The 20097-nt window shown below is 47.9% G+C and overlaps 1 protein-coding gene across 1 annotated transcript in view; it reads left to right on the top strand.

Moving 5' to 3' along the window:
• Positions 1 to 2315: 2315 nt before the first annotated feature.
• Positions 2316 to 20097, top strand: part of LOC134359645 (serine/threonine kinase-like domain-containing protein STKLD1) — a 48044-nt gene continuing 30262 nt past the window's right edge. The window contains exons 1-4 of the mRNA XM_063073140.1: positions 2316 to 2330; positions 2492 to 2578; positions 3468 to 3512; positions 6287 to 6361. Coding sequence (XP_062929210.1) covers positions 2316 to 2330; positions 2492 to 2578; positions 3468 to 3512; positions 6287 to 6361 — 222 coding nt within the window. The remainder of the gene's footprint in view (positions 2331 to 2491; positions 2579 to 3467; positions 3513 to 6286; positions 6362 to 20097) is intronic.

Consider the following 20097-nt stretch of genomic DNA (forward strand, 5'->3'; position numbering starts at 1 on the left):
CTCCTGTAGTCAACAAAGAGCACCTTGGTCTTGCTGACATTGAGTGAGAGAGCGTTGTGATGAAGGCACACCACAATTGCAGGAAGACAGGGAGGAGGGGGAGGACTCCAAACGAGAAGGACTAGACTGAAATAAACAAAGTCCAAAGTTTCTTAAAACGCAAACACGAGGAAATCTGCAGATGCTGGAAATTCAAGCAACACACATCAAAGTTGCTGGTGAACGCAGCAGGCCAGGCAGCATCTATAGGAAGAGGTACAGTCGACGTTTCAGGCCGAGACCCTTCATCAGGACTAACTGAATGAAGGAAGAGTTAGTAAGAGTTAGTAATCTCTTACTAACCCTTCCTTCAGTTAGTCCCGACGAAGGGTCTTGGCCTGAAACGTCGACTGTACCTCTTCCTATAGATGCTGCCTGGCCTGCTGCGTTCACCAGCATTTTTTGTGTGTGTTGTCCAAAGTTTCTTGACACATTGATGGTGGAGACAACGTTTCATTTTGTGGAGGAATCCTGAACCAGAGTCATTATTAAAAAATAAACAATTAATCATTCAGAACAGAAATGAGGCTTTTTTTCTCCTCTCCCCCCTCCCTCCCTACTCAGTTATGAGGTGTTGGAATTCTTCTTTTGAAGAACATTGGAAGCCGAGTCTTCAAATATTTTAAGGCAATGAAAGACAAGTTCTTGATAACCGAGGGGGTGAAAGGTTAACACGGGTAGACAGTAATGTGGTATTGGGGTGATGATGAGTTTAGCTGTCACCTCATTGAATGACAAAACAGAAAAATCTGTCCCTGCTTCTCTGTCATTCTGTATAAAATTGTTACCCTCTCCTGCTGCACTCACGCTGTCTTCCTGCTCTAAAGCAGGAGCTGGAAAGATGATATCAATTTACATTAGCTAGGTGTGTATTGGGTGATCTGAGATATTAATAGCATTTAAAAGGTGGGTACAGATCAATTTCCATGGTGGGGTGGCACAGTAGCATGGTGGTTAGCACAACACTTTAGTACCAGTGACCCGCTGCTGTCTGTAAAGAGTTTGTACGTCCTCGCTGTGACCTTATGGGTCTCCTCCAGGTTCTCCGGTTTCCTCCCACAGTCCAAAGATGTACCGGTTGGTAGGTTAATTGGTCATTGTAAACTGTCCCGTGATTAGGTTAGGGTTAAATTGGGGTTGTTGGATGGTGCAGTTCAAAGGGCCTATTCCCTACTGTATCTCAATGCAAGTTTTCCTATTGCTTTCATATAGGAGTGGAAAATATTACTGAACCAGTAATTCAGAGACCAAGTGTATAAATTTTATTGTAACTGCCTTAGAAATTAAATTTAGCTTTCTAAAGTTCTGAAAGTACAAGCTAGTTTCAATTTCTCCATAAAATAACTCTTTTCTCTATACAATGGATGGGTTTAATTAGCAAGTTTAACCGCCAACATTTTGTTCTTTGGGAATAAATTCAAAGTTTTAAAACTTAAGTTGGCAAGTGTTGGGCAACTGTAATAAAAGAACATGCAATAAAGGCAGATAAATGAGAATGTCCAAGTCAGCAATGTTCCAAGAATGGAATGGGCTTGAGGGAATAACAAACTGTTAATATTTTTATGGAACTAGTAATATTTTCCTCATTCCCCAGATGCCGCCTGTGTTGAGTATTTGCCTTAAACTATCACAAAATATAATACAGTATTTCTTAAAGGCACAGTCAACTAACATAGTGCACCCCATATGTTTTTTTTTAAATCTATCCTTATAAAACATTATCGACTAAATATAAACCTCCAGATGTCAGTTTTAAAATATCATTTAAAATTTATTTAATTAAAACTGTCCACAATATACAAAAACGAGCAGTGTATTAAATTGCGAAGTCTGTAAGATAACGTTAAGAGAAACTGCATTCAAGCCAAAAGTGCTTCTTCAGCATTCAAAAATCATTTCTCTCCCATGACAACTCGAAGTAAGGTACAGGAGCGGGAGCGAGATCACGTACGCTCCCAGTTGCCACTCTAAATCGCGTATCATGCCAAGTTGGGTACGTATTAACTCTTGCAAAGACCCCCACAAAAACTTCAGCCCGCCCGGGATCACACCCCTCTGTCCCCACCATGTGCAGTAACAACCACACGCCGATCTTCGGAAACTTGTTTATGTTATAATATTCTCGAATCCCGTTGGGGGGAGAGGGGGGAATGATTTGGATGAGAGTGGTTTTAAGTATTTTTTAAACCTGTTTAGGGCGCCCCACCGGTTTCCCGGGCGACGAGTAAACAAGGTGGGGCTGGGGGCGGGGGGCGTTGGTGCTCGCTTTGGACCCGATGGAGAACTACAAGGTAATTTAGCCTGCACTTCACATTGTTTTTTTTTCTCTGATTTCTTGTCTTATTCAACTTTTTAGTATGTGATGTTAACGGTTTATTCAATAAATTCCAATTAGTCATTAATAATTCCACCTTTTTTGTCTATTGTTTCCCTCCGCCCACGTTAATTCTAGTTTCTGGAAATAGTTTCGCAGGACGCTCATGGGGCTCTGCAAATGATGAAACACACGAAAGATAACACGAAAGTGCTTGTCAAGATGGTAAGCCTTGTTTTCCCGTGGTAACGCCGAGGCTTTGGTCTGTATGGAAAGATTAGAACAGGCATCACCTCATGAAGCTCTTTGAGCCAATATCATTAAGAAAGACCAATCCTTTCCCTTGTAAACTGTTGGTTTGAGCATCACGATCGGTCACGTTCCCTTCCTCGCCAATGTTCCCTAATTGTCTTTGAATATCACTCTACTTTGTATTGATCGAGCACCAATTTGAGATAGAGTTTTCTAAAGATTTAAAACTTTGTGCGTATAAAAAAAAACTCTTCATCTCAGTCCTAAACAGCTGACTACTTATCTTGAAAACATGCCCTCTAGTTCTACACTTTCTACACAGGACAGATTCTCAACATTTACTTTGTCAGTACCTCTTCCTCTGACTGCACCAAATATGGCTGATCTTCCTTAATCACGGGGCAGCTCCTCATCCCAGGAATTAACAGAGTGAATCTATGACGCACTAACTCCAAGACCAGTGCACGCATCATTAGGTAAACGAGGTCTCTCAAAAATCTCTCTACAATCTTAGCAAAACAAAGATTTTCCTTATCTTGACGTTCTGCACTGTGCTTTTCTTCTGATGGTGTTACCTATGGGAAAGAACTTCTCCCCATATCCTGCCATGTGGGATTTGGCCCTTTCTTCCTTCTTGCTTTGTGAAGCTAGATGCTCAAACTGGATATTTGAACTCCATTTCCATTGTTTATTGAAGCTGGATTTGGGCTTCCTAGCAGATAATGAGAGCAGCAGGAATGGATACGATTTGCTTCATTAAAGGAAAATTCTTGTTCATCTCAAATAATTTTATTGCTTGATACAGTCTCAGGTACCTGGCCTTCACCATTTACCTTTTTTTTTACTCACCTTGTGAAAACAGGTTGAATGCATGGATGAGGCAATGGCCAACAAAACCGTAAGGGAAGTAAGTACACAACAGTTATTGTACAATAGGATGCAACAGTTAGTGTATGATTTGCCACAGGCATAGTATATTGCATAATGGAGCAAGCTACAGTGGTCTGGTCTCCCTCTGTTCTTCATGGGCATTCCCTCAGGATTCAAGATGATTTGCTTCCATTCCATTTCTGTGGGCTGCGAGGTGACTATTGCAGCCACTGGTTGGGTTGAGTTGTTCTCCGACCTTTGCAAAGTCATTTGCAAGCATTTCGTCGCCATACGAGGGGACATCAGTGGTGCGTTGTGTTAATTTGTGGTTGCCGCAAGTAAACAGCGCATTGATGAAGTCTCCTGGTATGGCGATGAGACATTTGCAATTGGATTACCTGGATCAGAGAACAACTCAACCCAACCACCAACCACCCGAGCTACACAGTTCCCGAGTTTATTAACAATTGAAGCCACTGTGGGAACTGCAGACAGACTGGCAGGTTCTGATGGGGTGCTGGGTGAGCAGATTAAGGAGTGAATCATTCTTTCTACCAGTTGGTGCTGGGCTTCTGTGCGCTCCTGGCTAACGGATCAGGCATTCCCTATACCATGCCAACTGCTCTTCCATTACTCCTGTGATTCCCAGGAGTCAGTGGAAATGTTGCTTTTCTTTCAAGGAAGCTCTGAGCACATTCTCTAACGTTCTCTGCTGTTTACCTGGAAAGCTCTGTCTGTGCAGATGGAATCTCTGGTATTGGATCTTTGATGAATGGAATGACTAAATGTTATTGATTGATTGATTGATTGATACAGTGCGGAGTAAGCCCTTCCAGCCCTTCAGACAGCACCACCCCAGCAACCCCTGACAACCCCGATTTAACACTAACCTCATCGTGGGACAATGTACAATGACCATTGACCTGCCCAGTACGACACGTCATTGGACTGTGGGAGGAAACCAGAGCTCCTGGGGAAAACCCATGTGTTCCACGAGGAGGACGTACAGACTCCTCGCAGAGGACGTCGGGATTAAGCTCTGAACTCCAACCCCCCCCCCCCGAGATGTAATAGCATCACGTTAACTGCTACACTGCCCTGGCGGAATGCTGGGAATGTTAGCCAGGGAGAGGACGCTGATGTCGGTTCACCGGTCTTTCCAGCGGATCTGGAGCAGTTTGTAGGGACACCATTGGCGGTGTATTCCCAGTGCCTTGAACCACCTGCTGCAGGCAGTGCAGGGATCAGAAGCATACAGGAAAGCAGGGGTCACTGGTGCTTTGCACCTGGTCAGAGGTCTGAATCTTCAGACACCCTTTTTCGTTCATCGTCCAAAGGCTGTGCTGGTGCTTTGAAGGTGGTGATGAACTTCATTATTGAAGTATATCATTGTTGCCAGGCGGCTCCTGAGACGAAAGAAGATGTTCAGTTCTTTTTCTGGGGTCCTGCTGTGAATGTTCAAGGTTAGAGGAAAGTTGGGAGGGGAGCTTTTGTCTTGCTGTTGTTGAGTGTAAGCCCTGTCCTTTCATATGCTGCAGTAAACAAGTCCAGACTGAGTGGAACCCAGTCACTCTGGTTGGAGTTTGGCCTCCAAGTGTGCACAAACACAAGTACCGGCTGCCTACGTCAGCTCACCTGCTGGGGCTGCGTGATCCTGGTGCTGGGAATCAGCCATAAGCTGGGTGGTTTCCCTTTACTCCAGTCCTCTGGGAAGCTTATTGGAAATGAGGTGCAGCATTGTGATGGCAGAAGTTGAAAATATCGGGCATGGACGCAGCCTCGTTTGAGACTGGTCTGAGTTGGGCTCTTTGGTTAGAGTTTCTGTGGACAGCTGACTTTGAGGCGTGTGCTTCGGTGTCCCTCTTTTTGAAGTCAAGGGCTTTAGTGTGGTTAAGAAAAGCCATGTATTGTGATGGGTGATCTTCCCGGCATTTCACTCGAGGTTATCGCCCAACGATGGTTGTATCTGCTCTGTAATCTGCAGAGCACCCAGGAGTTAATGGCAGGGTGGGTAGTGTATTACACAGTGATCAACACATGACACCTGCAGTGGCAACGTGCAACACGTTAGTGATGGAGTGGTGCTCAGTGCTGGGTGACTACTATTACATTCAGTGTTTGGCAGATAGTGCAGCAGTCATTCTTTTACAGTCAGTGGTATTTGTTTGATAGACTGCAGTACAACAGTACAGCATTCAGTAGATAATATGCAATAGCAGTTGGTGAGGGGTACATGAGGATTCAAGGAAGCAGCACACTACCTTTTCAAGAGCAAATTCGTTTTAGGCAGCAAATTCTAGCCACGTGTCGGAGCACTGCATGTTGGGCACATGCCAGGTTGATGGGACAGAGCAGAGCTAGCCGAAAGTGGGTCAGGTAACATTTATGTTGGGAATAGACAGTGGACGTTTTGCGTCAAGATCTTTCACCTGGATGGTTTTGATATTAGCCCAGATGAAAGGGTCTCCACCCAAACCATTTCCCTCCACAGATGCTGCCTGACATGCTGAGTTTTTTTCAGCATCTACAGTCTGTTGTGTTGCTATTGTAGAGGGAACGCTGTCCTGTGGAGGAATTTGATACTTGGGTGTGATGCTTCTCCTTTATATTGTCCGTGTGGAAAAGATTCTAGTAACTAACTTGTTCAGTTGGGGGGCAGTTGGGTTCGAGTTGCTGGTGGGTTTCGTCAGTGATGATGACAAGCGTGTGAGCCAAATGGAAATCATGGCCAAAATCCAGTTGACAATAAGAACTTTAATACAACTTTGATACGTTTTTGACTTCTTTACTTGTAACTTCTTCTCCTTTCAGGCCATGTTCCTGTTGGACCTGCAGCATGCAAATATTTGTAAATACAAGGAGATCTTTGTTGCCTGGAATAAAGAGGTATGGAATGTAATGCCTCACTTGTAAACATAAAAATCAAAAATGTGTAGGTAATGGGTATCTGAAACAGAAACAAAAGTTGTAATCATACTTTTTGTCAGGAAAAGCTTTACTCTGTGTAATATCGTATGCACAGAGTTGGTTTGATATCTGGTACTTGGTGAACTGTCTATTTGAAGCCCCAGGCAAGTAGCAGGGGCACATTCACTTTCTTCCCATTACTGTGCCTCTGTCACCTCCAACCTTGACTGCATTAATGCCAGCATCAATACTTTCATCTCCCTTGCACTTCAACTTATCCTGCTCACGTCTTTACTCAAATCAGCAACTATTCTCCCCTCACCTTGCTCTGACATTGAAAAATTGAGGGTGAGTCCTGTTTCAGAATATTGAGCACGTAATCCAGCCTGATACCCTTAATTCAAGTTATGTAGGTATGCAGACATCCTCTGACCATATGTTAACCTGAAGTTCTATCTCCTGGAGTGATTTTTTTAAAAAAAAGGAACAGGCAACATTCTTGATTATAATGTGACAATACTTATCATTGAACTATCACCAAAGGAACCCATGATTTGACTCTACATCTCACTGTGTGAAAACTATGTAGCTACCCTGCTTGACAGTAGTGTAGCTTTTTTGTTTGCTTATAGGACGCAGTCACAGGGTTAAAATTTGCCTCCTCAAACTAAGTTGCTCTTGAGCTGTCTTCTTGAATCCTCATTACTTCTGGCAAAGATATTCCCATTAAATTGTGGAGTTGGAGATTCCAGAATTTAAACACAATAATTGTAAAGTAATAGCGATGTGCAGCTTGAAGGAGAGCCCTTTGATATGGCTGGCCTTGTTCTTCTTGATGGTGGAGGTTGTGTTTTTGGGAGCTGCTGTAGAAATAGTCCTGGTTGCTCTGGTGCAGCAGTTCTGGAGGGAGTAAACATTTAGACTGATGGATGTGGTTATATGAACAACTTGGTCCTGAATAATGCCGTGCTCTTTAGTGAGAAGGGAACTCCACTTATCTAATCAGGTGGAGGATATTCTATCATCCTTCAAATGAGTCACTTGGGGAGTTGGGAGTCCTTTTATTTATTTGCCTTTCAAGATTCAGAATGCAGGCATTATTGTGTTTTTTTAACAACCCTTAATTCCTCCTTGGAAGTTAGGGGAGCAATCTTCTTAAATTGTAGGTTAGATTAGATTATGAGGACACACAGTCCTCTTTTATTGTCATTTAGTAATGCATGCATTAAGAAATGATACAATGTTTTCCCAGAATATCACAGAAACACATGACAAATCGACTTAAAAACTAACAAAAACCACATAATTATAACATATAGTTACAACAGTGCAAAGCAATACCGTAATTTGATAAGAACAGACAATGGCATGGTAAAAGTCTCAAAGTCTGTTGAAAGTCCCATCATCTCACGCAGATGGTGAACCTCCAGCGCCGCCAACTTGCCGATGCAGCATCCCGGAAGCATCCAACCACAGTCTGACTCCGAGTCCGTCCAAAAACTCCGAGACTCCAACCAGCTCTCCAGCACCGAGCACCATCTCTGTCGAGTGCTTTGACCCCAGCCCCGGCAACAGGCATTAGGCAAATCCGAGGATTTGGGGCCTTCCCCTCCGGAGATTCTCGATCGCACAGTAGCAGCGGCAGCGAAGTGGGCATTTGAGAAGTTACTCCAGGTGTTCCTCCGTGCTTCTCACGGCTGTCTCCATCAAATCAGGATTGTGCACGGCCCCCTAGTTAACAGATACGATATTGTTGAACAGCAGTTGTTGAACACAGATTTTCAGGATTCAGTCACAGTGCTGATGAATGGTGCACAATCATCTCAAAGCCTCTCACACAATGTCAGCAGAACTAAAGAGCTGATTATTGACTACAGGAGGTCCATGAGCCAGTCCTGCTTAGGGGGTTGGAGGTGGAGAGGACCAGTAACTTTAAATTCCTCAGCATTCTCATATCAGAGGATCTGTCCTGGGACCAGCACATAAGGCACAACAGTGCCTCGACTTAGAAGTTTGCACAGATTCAGCATGTCATCTGAAACTTTGACAAACTTCTATGGATGCACCATGGAGAATATCCTGACTGGTTGCATCACTGCCTATATGGAAAACCAATACCCAAGAATGGGAAAGTCTTCAAAAAGTGTTGGATACAGCCCAGTCCATCACAGGCAAAGCCCTTCTCACCATTGAACACATCTATACGAAACAGTCTAAAACGGATCTGGCCCTGGCCAAACTGGATGTGAATGAATAGTTTATTAGAGATTAAGTGCTGTTCGATAATACTTTTCACAGCATCTTCAGCCACGTTTCTTATATAAAGAAGGAAAGCAGAAGAATAGGAGCATGGGAAGGCCATTCGGCCCTTCATCTGCTCTGTAATCCTCTATCTTGATACCAAATTCCACCTTGCTACCCTATATCTTTTTGTGTCTTCAAATGTATTTATCTCATTCAGTGACCTGGCCTCTGTGGTAGAGAATTTTTGAGCGTCACCACCTGTGAGTATATGAAATAGTTCCCCAGTCCTAAATATCTTGAGATTATGACCTCTGGTTCTAGAGCCAACCAGGAGAAACACCAAGTCTGTCAAACTGTATCAGCATTTTGTACATATCAATAAGATCGTGTCTTGTTCTTCATAAAAATAGCCAGTATGCCATTTTCCTTCTTAACTGTTTAGATAGATAGACATACTTTATTGATCCCAAGGGAAATTGGGTTTCGTTACAGTTGCACCAACCAAAAATAGAGTATAAATATAGCAATTTAAAACAATAAATAATTAAATAAAAATAAGTAAATTATGCCAGATGGAAATAAGTCCAGGACCAGCCTATTGGCTTGAAGTATCTGACCCTCCAAGGGAGGAGTTGTAAAGTTTGATAGCCACAGGCAGGAATGACTTCCTATGACGCTCTGTGTTACATCTCGGTGGAATGAGTCTCAGGCTGAGTGTACTCCTGTGCCCAACCAGTACATTATGTAGTGGATGGGAGACATTGTCCAAGATGGCATGCAACTTGGACAGCATCCTCTTTTCAGACACCACCGTCAGAGAGTCCAGTTCCATCCCCACAACATCACTGGCCTTACGAATGAGTTTGTTGATTCTGTTGGTGTCTGCTACCCTCAGCCTGCTGCACACTTGGTTTCAGTGACTGGTGCACAATGATATCAGGATCTCCTTGTATGCCAAAATTTTGCAATTGTCACTAGTTAAATGATTGGGAGAAGACTGTTGGATGGTAGCTACTGAATTGAATTTGTCCTGCTTTTGGTGAATGGAAGACACATGGGCAATGTTCTGCATTGTTATGTGGATGCCAGTGTTATAACTACTGGACAAACACAAAAAAAATCTACAGATGCTGGAAATCCAAAGCCACACACACAAAATACTGGAGGAACTCAGCAGGCCAAGCAGTGTCTATAGAAAAGAGTGAACAGGTGACGTTTTGGGCCGAGACCCTTCATCAGGACTTGTAACTATCGGACCAGTTTGGTGAGAGATGAGTTAGTTCTGGAGTGTAAGTTCAGGCAGGATGTTGACTGGTCCCATAGCCTTTGTTGTTCCAGTGTACTCAGCTGCTATTTTTAATATATGGAGTGGTGAGAATCAAATTTGCTGAAGACAGGCTTTTGTGATGAGCTTAGAGAAAAAGCCAAGGCTGAATATGTTTGCAAATTTGGCGCTCACCTGCTGAGCTCCACATCAATTAGGAGGGAATGTTCCTCGAGGTTCCTCCTTTAGGAGCTTTTTTAAATTATTCATCCCCATCTGATCTCTGAGCCTTTCACTCAAGTGTGCCTATTACATTGTGTTTGTTGATGATCAAACTCCTGTGTTTGGGGTTTCATCAATTTTAACTCTGCCTGGCTTTGTTTATTGAACTCTGGTTTGATGAAACTGAATATTAAGGAAATGTAAGTCTTTGAGGTTACCATTTGTGGTGGAATACAATTCTGCTACTGCTGATGGCCTCAATTCTGATTTGCCATTTCTTTTCTGAATCCATCTATTTAGCACATTTGTACCCTGCCTCACGAAACAGTGCAGAGGCTCTTGGCATGAAGATGGGTCCTTGTTTCTAAAAGGTCTGTTCAATAGTCATTTCCGTGAGTACTGTCATTGACAGGCGAATCTAAACTAAGGTAGATTCATATCAACAGGATCTTGAGAATATAGAAGAAACATAGGTGGGCCATTTGCCCATCAAGATCTTTTTACCTCAGCCCCACAATCCTGTACTAATCTCATATCAAATGCTGGAGGAACTCAGCAGGCCAGGCAGTACCTATGGAAAAGAGTTGACATTTCTGGCTAAGACTGCCTGATGAAGGGTCTCAGCCCAAAACGTTGTACTGTTTACTCTTTTCCATAGATGCTACCTGGCCTGCTGAGTTCCTCCAGCATTTTGTGTGTGTTTCCAGCGTCTGCAGATTTTCTCTTGTCTGTGATTCTAACCACAAATCCTTTGATTTCCTTAGTACCTGAACATCTGCTCCTCTTGCAGGATATGGGAAGTCAGGGAGACCTCTGGTGTCCCTGACAACGACACCTGCAAGAAGTGCATCCAGCTGCAGCTCCTGACAAACCGCGTTAGGGAACTGGAGCAGGAGCTGGTTGATCTCCGGATCATTCGGGAGAATGAGGAGTTTACAGATGGTAGCTTCAGGGAGGTAGCTATGCCAAAGGAGCAGCGCACAGGTAATTGGGTCACCGTCAGGTGAGGGAAGAGGAAAGGGCAGGCAGAGCAGGGTTCCCCTGTGGCCATTCCCCTCAACAACAAGTATACCGCATTGGATACTGTTGGGGGGAATGACTTACCTGGGACTAGCTGCAGTAGCCGGATCTCTGGTACTGAGTCTGGCTCTGCAATGCAGAAGGGAGGGGGGAAAAGAGTAGGTAGTGATAGGGGACTCGATAGTTAGAGGTGCAGATAGAAGGTTCTGTGGTCGTGACAGAGAATCCAGGATGGTTTGTTGCCTTCCAGGTGCCAGGGTCAAGGATGTCTCTGATCGATTGCATGACATTCTGAGATGGGAGGGTAACCAGCCAGCTGTCGTAGTGCACATCGGTACCAATGACAGCAAGGAAGAGTGAAGAGGTCCTGGACAGTGAGTATAGAGAGCTTGGTAGGAAGTTGAAAAGCAGGACCTCAAGGGTGGTAATCTCAGGATTGCTACCTGTGCTAGGTGCCAGTGAGGGTAGGAATAGGATGCTCTGGAGGAGGAACAAGTGGCTGAGGAACTGGTGTAGGGGGCAGGGTTTCAGATTTCAGGATCATTGGGACCTCTTCTGGGGCAGGTGGGACCTGTACAAGAGAGACGGGTTACACTTAAACCACAGGGGGACCAATATCCTTTCAGGGAGGTTTGTTAGTGCTATTGGGGAGGCTTTAAACTAGATTTGCAGGGGGATGGGAACCAGAGTGCCAGAGCTGACAGTGTGGCTGGGGTGAAAATAAATGATGTTGAAAGTTTAAGCAAATCCGCTGATAGAAGGGTTGTGAGTGGTGGTAAAAATCTTCTGAGGTGTATATATTTCAATGCTAGGAGTATTGCAGGGAAGGCGGATGAGTTGAGGGCGTGGATTGACACGTGGAATTATGATGTTGTTGTGGCGACCCACTTTCTGGCACCCACAAACCGGCTCACGAAACAGCGCGCATAGGCAGAGGGCCGGCAGCAAAAAGGGCGCCAGGCCATCTTCACCAGCAGGGGGAAAATCCCGCGCGGAAAGGGTCTGGGAATATGCATTCCCCACAGCAGTCCCGCCCAGGGAGGGCGGGAACGGGAAGGCTTTAAAGCGGGCCGCGAAGTTTGAATAAATCTCTTTCATCGCAACTCTAACTCACCGACTCCGTGTGGTTATTCTAGCGCTGTGTGTAGCACATCGCTACAATTGGTGACCCCGACGGCCCAAACGATATTTGGACCAGAGATGACCGACGCTGCATCTGTTCACGCAGTTTCGTTAAAACTGCCAAGCTTCTGGACGCAACATACATCAAAGTTGCTGGTGAACGCAGCAGGCCAAGCAGCATCTATAGGAAGAGGCGCAGTCGACGTTTCAGACTCCATTTATGGTTCGAACAAGCAGAAGCACAATTCCACATTCGGCAGATAACCTCGGAGTCCACTCGCTACTACTACGTGCTGAGCTCCCTCGACCAGGAGACTGCTGCACAAGTTGAGGAGTTTATACAGTCGCCCCCGGAGGACGGCAAATACACAGCATTCAAAGCCCTGCTCATAAGGACTTTCGGACTCTCACGGCGCGAACGAGCACGCCGCTTAATGCACCTGGATGGTTTGGGAGACAGGCCGCCGTCAGCATTAATGAACGAGATGCTGGCCCTGGCTGAAGGACACAAACCCTGCCTCATGTTTGAGCAGGCGTTCCTAGAGCAACTGCCCGAGGACATATGCCTGCTGCTGTCCGACGCAGATTTCAGCAACCCCCGGGAGGTGGCGGCCCGAGCAGATGTGCTGTGTAATGCCAGGAAAGAGAGAGGGGCATCCGTCGCACAGATCACCAAACCGCGTGCCCAACGCCAGACCAGACCAGGCCCGGCAGCAGAGCCTACAAAACCCGGCGACGGGAGTGAGGAGCCCAACGAACAATGGTGTTTCTACCACCAGCGGTGGGGCACAGAGGCCCGCCGCTGCAGACCACCCTGCAAATTCCCAGGAAACGCCAGGGCCAGCCACCGCTGATGGCTACGGCGGCGGGCCAGCAGGACAGCCTCCTGTACGTCTGGGACAAGCAGTCGGGACGCCGCTTTTTGGTCGACACCGGAGCGGAGATCAGCGTCTTACCTCCAACGAGTTACGACACCCGCAACAGAGAACCGGGACCCACCCTGTGGGCCGCTAATGGCAGCACAATACGAACCTACGGCACCCGCACGGTGCGGCTACAGTTCAGCTCCAGCCGGTTCACGTGGGACTTCGCACTGGCCGCCGTGGCCCAACCACTGCTGGGGACAGATTTTCTACGAGCCCACAGCCTGCTGGTCGACTTGCAAGGGAAGCGATTAGTCCACGCCAAGACTTTTCAAACGTTCTCCCTGGGTGAAGCCAAGTTGCCAGCCCCACACCTGGACTCCATCACGCTGTCCGACGATGAATTCACCAGGGTCCTGGCGGATTTCCCATCAGTACTGACACCGCAGTTCACGGCAGCCATGCCCAGACACCACATCCCGACCCAGGGACCACCCCTCCACGCCCGTGCTCGAAGGCTTCCCCCGGACAAGCTCCGACTGGCGAAGGAGGAGTTCAAGAAGATGGAGGAATTAGGGATCATACGACGGTCCGACAGCCCATGGGCCTCCCCCCTTCACATGGTGCCCAAGGCAACGGGGGGCTGGAGACCATGCGGTGACTACCGCAGACTGAACGAGGCTACAACGCCAGACCGCTACCCTGTGCCGCACATTCAAGGTAGACCTCGTCCGGGGATACCATCAAATCCTTGTACATCCGGACGACATCCCCAAAACAGCACTTATCACCCCGTTAGGACTTTTCGAATTCCTCCGAATGCCGTTTGGTCTAAAGAATGCCGCACAGACTTTCCAGCGGCTAATGGACGTGGTGGGACGCGACCTGGACTTTGCATTCATCTATTTGGACGACATCCTCATAGCCAGCAGTAGTCGGCAGGAGCATCTGTCCCACCTCCGCCAGCTCTACTCCCGCCTGAGTGAATTCGGCCTTACAATCAATCCAGCCAAATGCCAGTTCGGACTCGACACCATCGACTTCCTGGGCCACAGGATTACTAAAGACCCCCGCTCGCCAAGGTAGACGCTGTCCGCCACTTCCCCCGACCCAACACAATCAAAGGCTTGCAGGAATTCGTGGGTATGGTGAATTTCTACCACCGTTTCCTTCCCTCAGCAGCCCTTCCCTCAGCAGCCCGAACCATGCGCCCCTTGTTCACTCTAATGTCGGGTAAGGGCAAGGACATTACCTGGAACGAAGAGGCCGCAACCGCTTTCGTTAAAACCAAAGAAGCCTTGGCAAACGCCGCGATGCTAGTGCACCCCAGAACAGACGTTCCTACTGCCCTCACGGTGGACGCATCCAACACAGCAGTCGGTGGAGTGCTGGAACAACTCATCGAGGGTCGCTGGCAACCCCTGGCGTTCTTCAGCAAACACCTACGTCCACCCGAACTCAAATACAGTGCTTTCGACCGGGAGCTATTGGCACTATACCTGGCAATCCGGCATTTCAGGTACTTCTTAGAAGGTAGGCCCTTCACCGCGTTCACAGACCACAAACCGCTTACCTTTGCGTTCACTAAGGTGTCCGACCCCTGGTCGTCCCGCCAGCAGCGACATCTGTCCTACATCTCCGAGTACACGACGGACATCCGGCATGTCTCGGGAAAGGACAACGTCGTGGCAGACGCACTTTCCACACCGACCATACAGGCCCTGTCCCAGGGGGTGGACTATGCAGCGCTGGCAGAGGCACAGCAGACAGACGATGAGATCCCCAGTTACAGGACTGCAGTCTCCAGTTTGCAGCTCCAAGACCTCCCCGTAGGCCCAGGTGAGAGGACCCTACTATGTGACGTAGCTACTGGCCAACCCCGCCCCGTCGTCCCAGCAGCCTGGCGCCGGCGGGTGTTCGAATCCATTCACAACTTAGCGCACCCCTCCATCAGGACAACTGTCCGGCTGGTCTCCAACAGGTTCCTGTGGCATGGACTTCGTAAGCAGGTCAGTGAATGGGCCAAAACGTGCATGCAGTGCCAAACGGCCAAGGTGCAGCGGCACACCAAGGCTCCACCGCAGCGGTTCGAACCCACCGCCGGAGGTTCGACCACATCCATGTGGATATCGTGGGGCCCCTGCCAGTGTCACGAGGAGCGCGGTACCTCCTAACTATGATAGACCGGTTCACCAGATGGCCAGAGGCAGTCCCGCTCAGCGACACCACCTCCGAATCCTGCGCCCGAGCACTGATCGCAACCTGGGTAGCACGCTTTGGGGAACCGGCCCACATTACCTCCGACAGGGGCGCCCAGTTCACCTCCAGCCTGTGGTCGGCTATGGCCAGTCTTTTAGGAACACAGCTACACCACACAACTGCCTACCACCCACAGTCGAACGGACTAGTGGAGCGCTTCCACCGTCACCTGAAATCGGCTCTCATGGCCCGCCTGGAGGGGCCTAACTGGGTGGACGAACTTCCCTGGGTCCTGCTCGGAATCCGCACGGCGACCAAAGAGGATCTACACACCTCGTCGGCCGATTTGGTGTACGGCGCGCCCCTGGTCGTCCCAGGAGAGTTCATACCAGCCCCAAGGGGGCAAGAGGAAGAACCCACAGCAGTCCTGGACAGACTACGGGAGAGGCTCGGTAACCTGGCCCCCATACCCACTTCACAGCACGGACAGAGCCCGACCTGCGTACCCAAAGACCTGCAGAACTGAGTTTCTTTTTGTACGACGGGGCGGACACCGGGCAGCGCTACAGCGGCCCTACGAGGGGCCGTTTAAGGTGATCAGGAACAACGGGTCCACGTTCGTGCTGGACATTGGGGGGAGAGAGGAGGTTTTCACGGTGGACCGACTCAAACCGGCTCATGTGGACTTGGCGCAACCGGTCCAGGCTCAGGCACCACGGCGCAGGGGCAGACCTCCCAAACAGAGGCCGATCCAGACTGTGGACATTGGGGGAGGTATCGCCGGTTCTGGCGGGGGGGGGGGGTTATGTGGCGACCCACTTTCTGGCACCCACGAACCGGCTCACGAAACAGCGCGCACAGGCAGAGGGCCGGCAGCAAAAAGGGCGCCAGGCCATCTTCACCAGCAGGGGGAAAATCCCGCGCGGAAAGGGTCTGGGAATATGCATTCCCCACAGTAGTCCCGCCCAGGGAGGGCGGGAACGGGAAGGCTTTAAAGCGGGCCGCGAAGTTTGAATAAATCTCTTTCATCGCAACTCTAACTCACCGATTCCGTGTGGTTATTCTAGCGCTGTGTGTAGCACATCGCTACATTGTAGCAATTAGTGAAACTTGGCTATAGGAGGGGCAGGACTGGCAGCTTAATATTCCAGGGTTCCAATGTTTCAGATGTGATCGAGGCAGATGAATGAAAGGTGGGGGAGTAGCATTGCTTGTTAGGGAAAATATTACAGCAGTGCTCAGGCAGGACAGATTAGAGGGCTTGTCTACTGAGTCCTTATGGGTGGAGCTGAGAAACAGGAAAGGTATGGCCACATTAGTGGGATTGTATTACAGACCACCCAATAGTCAACGAGAATTGGAAGAGCAAATCTGCAGAGAGATAGCAGGCAACTGCAGGAAACATAAAGTTGTGGTGGTAGGGGATTTTAATTTTCCATACATTGATTGGGACTCCCATACTGTTAGGGGTCTAGATGGTTTAGAGTTTGTAAGATGTGTTCAGGAAAGTTTTCTACATCAATATATAGAGGGACCAACTAGAGGGGATGCAATATTGGATCTCCTGTTAGGAAACGAATTAGGGCAAATGACAGAAGTCTGTGTAGGGGAGCACTTTGGTTCCAGTGATCATAACACCATTAGTTTCAATTTGATCATGGACAAGGATAGATCTGGTCCTAGGGTTGAGGTTCTGAACTGGAAGAAGGCCAAATTTGAAGAAATGAGAAAGGATCTAAAAAGCGTGGATTGGGACAGGTTGTTCCCTGGCAAAGATGTGATTGGTAGGTGGGAAGCCTTCAAAGGGGAAATTTTGAGAGTGCAGGGTTTGTATGTTCCTGTCAGGATTAAAGGCAAATTGAATAGGAATAAGGAACCTTGGTTCTCAAGGGATACTGCAACTCTGATAAAGAAGAAGAGGGAGTTGTATGAAATGTATAGGAAACAGGGGGTAAATCAGGTGCTTGAGGAGTATAAGAAGTGCAAGAAAATACTTAAGAAATAAATCAGGAGGGCTAAAGGAAGACATGAGGTTGCCTTGGCAGTCAAAGTGAAGGATAATCCAAAGAGCTTTTACAAGTATATTAAGAGCAAAAGGATTGTAAGGGATAAAATTGGTCCTCTTGAAGATCAGAGTGGTCGGCTTTGTGCGGAACCAAAGGAAATGGGGGAGATCTTAAATAGGTTTTTTGCGTCTGTATTTACTAAGGAAGCTGGCATGAAATCTATGGAATTGAGGGAATCAAGTAGTGAGACCATGGAAACTGTACAGATTGAAAAGGAGGAGGTGCTTGCTGTCTTGAGGAAAATTAAAGGGGATAAATCCCCGGGACCTGACAGAGTGTTCCCTCGGACCTTGAAGGAGACTAGTGTTGAAATTGCGGGGGCCCTGGCAGAAATATTTAAAATGTCGCTGTCTACGGGTGAAGTGCCAGAGGATTGGAGAGTGGCTCATGTTGTTCCGTTGTTTAAAAAAGGATCGAAAAGTAATCCGGGAAATTATAGGCCGGTGAGTGTAACGCCAGTAGTAGGTAAGTTATTGGAGGGAGTACTAAGAGACAGAATCTACAAGCATTTGGATAGGCAGGGGCTTATTAGGGAGAGTCAACATGGCTTTGTGCGTGGTAGGTCATGTTTGACCAATCTGTTGGAGTTTTTCGAGGAGGTTACCAGGAAAGTGGATGAAGGGAAGGCAGTGGTTATTGTCTACATGGACTTCAGTAAGGTCTTTGACAAGGTCCCGCATGGGAGGTTAGTTAGGAAAATTCAGTGGTAAATTGGACTAGACATTGGCTCGATGGAAGAAGCCAGAGAGTGGTGGTAGAGAATTGCTTCTCTGAGTGGAGGCCTGTGACTAGTGGTGTGCCACAGGGATCAGTGCTGGGTCCATTGTTATTTGTCATCTATATCAATGATCTGGATGATAATGTGGTAAATTGGATCAGCAAGTTTGCTGATGATACAAAGATTGGAGGTGTAGTAGACAGTGAGGAAGGTTTTCAGAGCCTGCAGAGGGACCAGCTGGAAAAATGGGCTGAAAAATGGCAGATGGAGTTTAATACTGACAAGTGTGAGGTATTGCACGTTGGAAGGACAAACCAACGTAGAACATACAGGGTTAGTGGTAAGGCACTGAGGAGTGCAGTGGAACAGAGGGATCTGGGAATACAGATACAAAATTCCCTAAAAGTGTCGTCACAGGTAGATAGGGTCGTAAAGAGAGCTTTTGGTACATTGGCCTTTATTAATCAAAGTATTGAGTATAAGAGCTGGAATGTTATGATGAGGTTGTATAAGGCATTGGTGAGGCTGAATCTGGAGTATTGTGTTCAGTTTTGGTCACCAAATTACAGGAAGGATATAAATAAGGTTGAAAGAGTGCAGAGAAGGTTTACAAAGATGTTGCCGGGACTTGAGAAACTCAGTTACAGAGAAAGGTTGAATAGGTTAGGACTTTATTCCCTGGAGCGTAGAAGAATGAGGGGAGATTTGATAGAGGTATATAAAATTATGATGGGTATAGATAGAGTGAATGCAAGCAGGCTTTTTCCACTGAGGCAAGGGGAGACAAAAATCAGAGGACATGGGTTAAGGGTGAGGGGGGATAAGTTTAAAGGGAACATTAGGGGGGGCTTCTTCACACAGAGAGTGTTGGGAGTATGGAATGAGCTGCCATATGAGGTGGTAAATGCAGGTTTTTTTAACATTTAAGAATAAATTGGACAGATACATGGATGGGAGGTGTATGGAGGGATATGGTCCATGTGCAGGTCAGTGGGACTAGGCAGAAAATGGTTCGGCACAGCCAAGAAGGGCCAAAAGGCCTGTTTCTGTGCTGTAGTTTCTATGGTTCTATGGTTTCTATGGTTTTGAATATACTTGGTTACTCAATTTTCACAGACCCTTAAAATTCACTACCCTCTGTGTGAAAACATTTCCTTCTCAGCTGGGTGTTTTGTACTTTGAATTGAGATCCCCTCACACTTCTGTAAACTTCAGAGAACCTGGCCCAGGCTGGTTCCCTTCCTGAGCTGGTACCTGCTGGTCACTTTGGTCCCACCCACCGCGTTTGTCTCCAGGACCCAGAGGAGGTTGGTGGGTTTCTCTGGGGCAATAAGAGGCATTGGGCCTGTGCTGCGGTCCCGAGGCTTCCGATTGCGGAGGGCGGCCATTCGCTGGTGTGCATGCTGGTGGCTCTCCGCCTCTGGACCTTGCAGACACAGAGAAGCCTGCACACCGAGCACCCTCCGGGGTGGCATGGGCTGGCGACGCACTTTCTCCGCCGGCGGCACTGCCTGCAGGAGGGCAAAAGCGTCAGTCGCTCCTCTTTGCGGGGGCTGCTCCGGTTTTACGGAGAGCCGTTGCGCGTATGGGGTTCAGTCACATCCAGTCTGGGTGTCCCTTCCCTGCGCTAGCGGGGGGTGGGGGGGGGAGCTGGGGAGGTTCGGGAGTGTGGAGGGGTCCTGGCTGTGCTAATCGGCGAGGGTCCTACATAACGTGAGCCGTTTTGCGGCGATGCCCACCGTGCCTTTCCGTGACTCGCCGGGGCGGTTCGCGGTTCACCGGCTGCTCCTGCACACCTTTCACTCCGTGCCTTCCTCTGCCGACCAGACACGCCGAGGCGGTCTATTTTACCATTCGGCGGCGGGGGTGGTCCCCGGGCACGGTTCCTTCCGCAGTACACTGGGGACCCGGGGTGGAAGGTCTCGCACGGGATAGCAACAGATTTTTGAGTCGGTTCTCTGACACCCCGTCCACTTGTCCAGTCGGTGGCCGGGAGG

This window comes from Mobula hypostoma, chromosome 21 (genome assembly GCF_963921235.1).
Source record: "Mobula hypostoma chromosome 21, sMobHyp1.1, whole genome shotgun sequence".
NCBI classification, from domain to species: domain Eukaryota; kingdom Metazoa; phylum Chordata; class Chondrichthyes; order Myliobatiformes; family Myliobatidae; genus Mobula; species Mobula hypostoma.